Below are 8,945 nucleotides of genomic sequence, written 5' to 3' on the forward strand. Positions count from 1 at the left end.
AGCAGCACCACTAATCTGACCAACATGGCCCCTCATCCCTTCTAAAAACAGCAGCACCACTAATCCCCCCAACATGGCCTGTCATCTCCCTACAAATTGCAGCAGGAGTTCCACTAATACCACCAACATGGCCTATCATCCCCCTACAAATGGCACAGCAGCACCACTAATCCCACCAACATGGGATGTAATCCCCCTACAAATGGAAGCAGCAGCACCACTAATCCCACCAACATGGCCTGTCATCCCCCTACAAATGACAGCAACAGAACCACTAATCCCACCAACATCGCCTGTCATGCCCCTAGAAATGGACACAGCAATACCACTAATTCCACCAACAAGGCCTGTCATCCCCATACAAATGGTGGCAGCATCACTAATCCAACAACATGGCCTGCCATCCCCCTACAAATGGCAGAAGCAGCAGTACCAGTCCCACCAATATGGCCTGTCATCCTCCTACACATGGCAGAAGTAGCACCACTAAGTCCACTAACTTGGCATGTCATCCCCATCCCCATACCAATAGCAGCAGCAGCACCACCACAAATCTCACCAACATGCCTTGTCATCCCCCCACTAATGGCATCAGCAGCATCAATAATCCAACCAACATGGGCTGTCATCCACCTAAAAATAGCTGCAGTACCACCAATCCTTCCAGCATGGCCTGTCATCCCAATACAATTGGCAGCAGCACTACTATTCCCACCAACATGGCCTGCAATCCTCCTACTAATGGCAACAGCAGAACCACTAATCCAACCAACATGGCCTGCCATCCCCCATACAATGACAGCAGTAACAGCAGTAATCCCACCAACAAGGCCTGTCATCCCACTACAAATGGCTGCAGCAGCACCACAAATCCCACCAACATGGCCTGTCATCCCCCTACAAATGGCAGCAGCACCACAAATCCCACCAACATGGCCTGTCATCCACTACAAATGGCAGCAGCAGCACCACTAATCCGAACAACTCAGTCTGTCATTCCCCTACAAATGCAGCAGCACCACTAATGCCAATAACATGGCCTGTCATCCCCCTATAAATGGCAGCAGCAGGACCACTAATCCCACCAACAGGGCCTATTGTCCCCCTAGATATGGCACCAGCAGCATTACTAATCCCAACAGCATGGCCTGCCAGCCCCCTACAAATGGCAGCATTAGCACAACCAATCCTACCAACACGGCCTGTCATCCCCCTACAAATGGCAGCAGCAGCACCACTAACCCCACCAACATGGCCTGTCATCCCCTTACAAATGGCAGCAGCAGTACCACTAATCCCACCAACATGGCCTGTCATCCCCTACAAATGAAAGCAGCAGCACCAGTAATGCCACCAACATGGCCTGTCATTCCCCTACAAATGGCAGCAGCAGCACCACAAAACCCACCAACATGGCCTGTCATCCCTACAAATGGCAGCAGCAGCACCACTAATCCCACCAACATGGCCTGTCATCCCCTACAATTGACAACAGCAGCATCACTAATCCCAAAGACATGGCCTGTCAGTCCCCTACAAATGGCAGCAGCACCACTAAACCACCCACAAACATGGCCTGTCATTCCCTTACATCTGGCAGCACAACTAATACCACAAATGTGGCCTGTCATCTCCCTACAAATGGCAGCAGCAGCACCACTAATCCCACCAACATGGCCTGTCACCCCTTATAAATGGCAGCAGCACCACTAATCCCACCAACATGACCTATCATCCCCCTACAAATGGCACCAGCAGCACCACTAATCCCAACAACATGGCCTGTCATCTCCCTGCAAATAGCAGTAGCACCACCACTAATCCCAACAACATGGCCTATCGTCCCCCTAGAAATGGCACCAGCAGCACTACTAATCTCAACAACATGGCCTGCCATCCCCCTACAAATGGCAGCAGTAGCACAACCAGTCCCACCAACATGGCCTGTCATCCCCCTACAAATGGCAGCAGCAGCATCACTAAGCCCACCCACATGGCATGTCATCCCCTACCAATGGCAGGAGCAGCACCACCACTAATCCCACCACGTCCTGTCATCCCCCTACAAATGGGAGCAGCAGCATCACAGATCCAACCAACATTGGCTGTCATCCCCCTACTAATGGCAGCAGCGGCACCACTAATCCAACCAACATGTTCTGTCATCCACTTACAGATGGCAGGAGGAGCACCACCAATCCTTCCAGCATGGCCTGTCATCCCCCTACAAATGGCAGCAGCAGCACCACTAAACCCACAAACATGGCCTGTCACCCCCTTAGAGATGGCAAAATCAGCACCACTAATCCCACCAACATGGCCTGCCATCCCCCTACAAACAGTAGCAGCAGCACCACTAATCCCACCAGCGGTGCCTATCGTCCCCCTACAAATGGCAGCAGCAGTACTATTAATCTCACCAAATGGCCTGTCATCCCCCTACAAATGCCAGCCGCAGCACAACTAATCCCAAAAGCATGGACTGTCATCCCACTAAAAATGGCAGGAGCAGCACCACTTATCCCACCAACATGGGCTTTCTTCCCATTACAAATGACAGCAGCAGCACCACTAATCCCAACAACATGGCCTGTGATCCCGCTACAAATTGCAGCAGTAGCCGCACTAATCCCACCAATGTGGGATGTCATCCCCCTACAAATGGCAGTAGCAGCACCACTAATCCCACCAACAGGGCCTGTCATCCCCTACAAATTACAGCAGCAGCACCACTAATCCCACCAACATGGCCTGTCATCCCCCTAGAAATGGCGGCAGCAGCACCACTAATCCCACCAACATGGACTGTCTTCCACCTACAAATGACAGCAGCACTACTAATCCCACCAACATGGCCTGTCATTCCCCTACAAACTACAGCAGCAGCACTAATGCACAAACAGGGCGTATTGTCCCCCTACAAACGGCAGCTGCAGCACCGCTAATCCCACCAACATGGCCTGTCATCCCCTTACAAATAGTCACAGCAGTACCATAATCCCACCAACATGGCCTGTCATCCCCCTACAAACAGTAGCAGCAGCACCACGGATGTCACCAACAGGGCCGATCGCCCCCCTACAAACGGCAGCAGCAGCACCACTAATCCCAGAAACATGGCCTGTCATCCACTACAAATGGTAGCAGCAGCACCACTAATCCCACCAACATGGTCTGTCATCCCTCTGCATTGGCTGTGACACCACCACTAATCCCACCAACATGCCCCATCATCCCCCTACAAATGGCAGCAGCAGCACCACTAATCCGACCAACATGGCCCGTCATCCGTTCTAAAAACAGCAGCACCACTAATCCCTCCAACATGACCTGTCATCTCCCTACAAATGGCAGCAGAAGTTCCAGTAATACCACCAACATGGCCTATCATTCTCCTACAAATGTCACAGCAGCACCACTAATCCCACCAACATGGCCTGTCATCCCCCTACAAACGACAGCAACAGAACCACTAATCCCACCAACATCGCCTGTCATCCCCTGAGAAATGGACACAGCAATACCACTAATTCCACCAACAAGGACGGTCATCCCCCTGGAAATGGTGGTAGCAGCATCACTAATCCAACAACATGGCCTGCCATCCCCCTACAAATGGTGGCAGCAGCATCACTAATACAGCAACATGGCCTGCCACTCCCCTACAAATGGCAGAAGCAGCAGCTAAAGTCCCACCAACATGGCCTGTCCTCCTCCTACACATGGCAGAAGCAGCACCACTAAGTCCACAAACTTGGCATGTCATCCCCATACCAATGGCAGCAGCAGCACCACCACCACAAATCCCACCAACATGCCCTGTCATCCCCCTACAAAAGGCATCAGCAGCATCAATAATCCAACCAGCATGTGCTGTCATCCACCTACAAATAGCTGTAGTACCACCAGTCCTTCCAGCATGGCCTGCATACCAATACAAATGGCAGTATCACTACTATTCCCACCAACATGGCCTGAAATCCCACTACAAATGGCTACAGCAGAACCACTAATCCAAACAACATGGCCTGCCATCCCCCATACAAATGGCAGCAGTAACACCACTAATCCCACCAACATGGCCCGTCATCCCTCTACAAATGGCTGCAGCAGCACCATTAATCCCACCAACATGGCCTGTCCTCAACTACAAATGGCAGCAGCAGCACCACTAATCCGAACAACGCGGTCCGTCATTCCCCTACAAATGCAGCAGCTGCACCACTAATCCCAATAGCATAGCCTTTCATCCCCCTATAAGCAGCAGCACTAATCCCACCAAAATGGCTATTCATCCCCCTACAAATGGCAGCAGCAGCACAACTAATCCCACCAACATGGCTTGTCATCCCCCTACAAACAGCAGCAGCAGGACCACTAATCCCACAAACAGGGCCTATCGTCCCCCTAGAAATGGCACCAGCAGCACTACTAATCCAAACAACATGGCCTGCCATCCCCCTACAAATGGCAGTATTAGCACAACCAGTCCCACCAACATGGCCTGTCATCCCCCTACAAATGGCAACAGCACCACTAAGCCCACCAACATGGCATGTCACCCCCTACCAATGGCAGGAGCAGCTCCACCCCTAATCTCACCATGTCCTGTCATCCCCCTACCAATGGCAGCAACAGCATCAGAGATCCAACCAACATGGGCTGTCATTCCCCTACCAATGTCAGCAGCAGCACCATTAATCCAACCAACACATGTTGTCATCCACCTACAAATGGCAGCAGCAAAACCACCAGTCCTTCAAGCATGGCTTGTCATTCCCCTACAAATGGCAGCAGCAGCACAACTAAACCCACCAACATTGGCTGTCTTTCCCCTACAAATGGTAGCAGCACCACTAATTCCACCAGTGGGGCCTATCATCCCCTATAAATGGCACCAGCAGCACCATTAATCCCACCAACATGGCCTGTAATCCCCCTACAAATGCCAGCAGCACCACTAATCCCACCAACATGGCCTGTCATCCCCCTACAAATGCCAGCAGCAGCACCACTAATTCCACCAACATGGCTTGTCATCACCCTACAAATGGCAGGAGCAGCACCATTAATCCCACCAACATGGCTTGTCATTACCCTACAAATGGCAGCAGCAGCACCACTAATCCCACCAACATGTTCTGTCGTCCCTCTACAAATGGTAGCAGCAGCACCACTAATCCCACCAACAGGGCCTATCGTCCCTCAAAAATGACAGCAGTACCACTAATCCCACCAGTATGACCTGTCATCCCTCTGCAATTGGGAGCAGCAACACTACTAATCCCACCAACACGGTCTGTCATCCCCTAACAAATGGCAGCAGCAGTACCACTAATCACACCAACATGGCCTGTCATCCCCTTCAAATGGTAGCAGCAGCACCACAAATCCCAAAAACATGATCTGTCATCCCACTGCAAATGGCAGAAGCAGCACCACTACTCTCACAAACATTGCCTGTCATCCCCATACATCTGGCAGCAGCACCACAGCTAATCCCATTACCATGGCCTGCCATCTCCTTACAAATGGCAGCAGCAGCACCACTAATCCAACCAACATGCCCCATCATCCCCCTACAAATGGCAGCAAGCAGCACAACTAATCTCACCAACATGGCCCGTCATTCCCCTACAAATGGCAGCAAGCAGCACCACTAATCCCACCAACATGGCCCGTCATCCCTTCTAAAAACAGAAGAACCACTAATCCCTCCAACATGGCCTGTCATTGCCCTACAGATGGCAGCAGGAGTTCCAGTAATACCACCAACATGGCCTATCATTCCCCTACAAATGGCACAGCAGCACCACTAATCCCACCAACATGGGATGTCATCCCCCTACAAATGGAAGCAGTAGCACCACTAATCCCACCAACATGGCCTCTCATCCCCCTACAAATGACAGCAACAGAACCACTAATCCCACCAACATCACCTGTCATTCCCCTAGAAATGGACACAGCAATACCACTAATCCCACCAACAAGGACTGTTATCCCCCTAGAAATGGTGGCAGCAGCATCACTAATCCAACAACATGGCCTGCCACTCCCCTACAAATGGCAGAAGCAGCAGCACCAGTCCCACCAACATGGCCTGTCATCCTCCTACACATGGCAGAAGCAGCACCACTAAGTCCACCAACTTGGCATGTCATCCCCATACCAATGGCAGCAGCAGTGCCACCACCATCACGAATCGCACCAACATGTCCTGTCATCTCCCTACAAATGGCATCAGCAGCATCAATAATCCAACCAACATGGACTGTCATCCACCTACAAATAGCTGCAGTACCACCAATCCTTCCAGCATGGACTGTCATCCCAATACAAATGGCAGCAGCACTATTATTCCCACCGGCATGGCCTGCAATCCCACTAGCAATGGCAACAGCAGAACCACTAATCCAACCAACATGGCCTGCCATCCCCCATACAAATGACAGCAGTAACACCACTAATCCATAAACATGGCCTGTCCTCCACTACAGATGGCAGCAGCAGCACCAGTAATCCGAACAACTCGGTCTGTCATTCCCCTACAAATGCAGCAGCAGCACTACTAATCCGAATAACATGGCCTTTCATCCCCCTATAAGCAGCAGCACTAATCCCACCAACATGGCCATTCATCCCCCTACAAATGGCAGCAGCAGCACAACTAATCCCACCAACATGGCCATTCATCCCCCTACAAATGGCAGCAGCAGCACAACTAATCCCACCAACATGGCTTGTCATCCCCCTACAAAGAGCAGCAGCAGGACCACTAATCCCACCAACAGTGCCTATCGTCCCCCTAGAAATGGCACCAGCAGCACTACTAATCCAAACAGCATGGCCTACCATCCCCCTACAAATGGCAGTATTAGCACAACCAGTCCCACCAACATGGCCTGTCATCCCCTACAAATGGCAGCAGCACCATCACTAAGCCCACCAACATGGCATGCCACCCTCTACCAATGGCTCGAGCAGCTCCAACCCTAATCCCACCATGTCCTGTCACCCCCTACCAATGGCAGCAACAGCATCAGAGATCCAACCAACATGGGCTGTCATTCCCCTACCAATGGCAGCAGCAGCACCATTAATCCAACCAACATGTGCTGTCATCCACCTACAAATGGCAGCAGCAGCAGCACAACTAAACCCACCAACATTGGCTGTCTTCCCCCTACAAACGGTAGCAGCAGCACTAATCCCACCAGCAGGGCCTATCGTCCCCTATAAACGGCAGCAGCAGCACCATTAATCCCACCAACATGGCCTGTAATCCCCCTACAAATGCCAGCAGCACCACTAATCCCACCAACATGGCCTGTCATCCCCCTACAAATGCCAGCAGCAGCACCACCACTAATCCCACCAACATGGTTTGTCATCACTCTACAAAGAGCAGCAGCAGGACCACTAATCCCACCAACAGGGCCTATCGTCCCCCTAGAAATGGCACCAGCAGTACTACTAATACAAACAACATGGCCTGCCATCCCCCTACAAATGGCAGTATTAGCACAACCAGTCCCACAACATGGCCTGTTATCCCCCTATATATGGCAGCAGCACCACCACTAAGCCCACCAACATGGCATGCCACCCCTTACAAAAGTTTCGAGCAGCTCCACCCCTAATCCCACCATGTCCTGTCACCCCCCCTACCAATGGCAGCAACAGCATCAGAGATCCAACCAACATGGGCTGTCATTCCCCTACCAATGGCAGCAGCAGCACCATTAATCCAACAAACATGTGCTGTTATCCACCTACAAATGGCAGCAGTAGCACCTTTAATCCCACCAACATGGCTTGTCATCACCCTACAAATGGCAGGAGCAGCACCACTAATCCCACCAACATGTTCTGTCATCCCCCTACAAATTGTAGCAGCAGCACCACTAATCCCACCAACAGAGCCTATCGTCCCCCTAAAAATGACAGCAGCAGCACCACTAATCCCACCAGTATGGCCTGTCATCCCTCTGCAATTGGCAGCAGCAGCACTACTAATCCCACCAACATGGTATGTCATCCCCTTACAAATGGCAGCAGCAGTTCCACTAATCACACCAACATGGCCTGTCATCCCCCTTCAAATGGTAGCAGCAGCAGCACTAATCCCACCATCATGGCCTGTCATCCCTCTACAAATGGCAGTAGAAGCACCACTAATCCCAGCAACATGGCCTGTCATTCCCTTACAAATGGCAGTAGCAGTACCACTAATCCCAACAACATGGCTTGTCATTCCCCTAAAAATGGCAGCAGCAGCACCTCCAGTCCCACCAACATAGGCTGTCATTCCCCTTCAAATGACAGTAGCAGCACCACTAATCCCAACAACATGGCTTGTCACCACCTGCAAATGGCAGAAGCAGCACCACTAATCCCACCAACATTGCCTGTCATCCCCCTAGATCTGGCAGTGCAACACCTCTAATCCCACCAACATGGCCTGTCAGCTTCCTACAAATGGCAGCAGCAGCACCACTAATCCCAACAACATGGCCTGTCAACCCCTACAAATGGCAGCTGTAGTACGACTAATCCCACCAACATGGCCTGTAATCCCCCTAGAAATGACAGCAGCAACACCAGTAATCCCGCCAACATGGCCTGTCATCCCTGCAGAAATGGCGGCAGCAGTACCACTAATCACACCAACAAGGCCTGTCATCCCCCTACAAATGCCGACAGCAGCATCACTAATACAACATGACCTGCCATCTCCTACAAATGGAAGCAATAGCAGCACCAGTCTCACCAACATGGCCTGTCATCCTCCTACAAGTTGCAGCAGTACCACTAAGTCCACCAACACTGCATGTTCTCCCCATACAAATGGCAGCAGCACCACCACTAATCCCACCAACATGGGCTGACATCCTTCTAGAAATGTCAGCAGCAGCATCACCAATCCAACCAACATGGGGTGT

General features: G+C 51.5%; 1 protein-coding gene across 1 annotated transcript; it reads left to right on the plus strand.

Annotated features, from left to right (window-relative positions):
- Positions 1–7,705: 7,705 nt before the first annotated feature.
- Positions 7,706–8,449, plus strand: LOC122787913 (putative protein TPRXL). The gene has a single exon (XM_044054838.1). It carries the CDS (start codon positions 7,706–7,708, stop codon positions 8,447–8,449), a length of 744 nt encoding a protein of 247 aa, XP_043910773.1.
- Positions 8,450–8,945: the final 496 nt, after the last annotated feature.

Source organism: Protopterus annectens, chromosome 13.part0 (genome assembly GCF_019279795.1).
Source record: "Protopterus annectens isolate FY-2018-M chromosome 13.part0, PAN1.0, whole genome shotgun sequence".
NCBI lineage: Eukaryota > Metazoa > Chordata > Ceratodontiformes > Protopteridae > Protopterus > Protopterus annectens.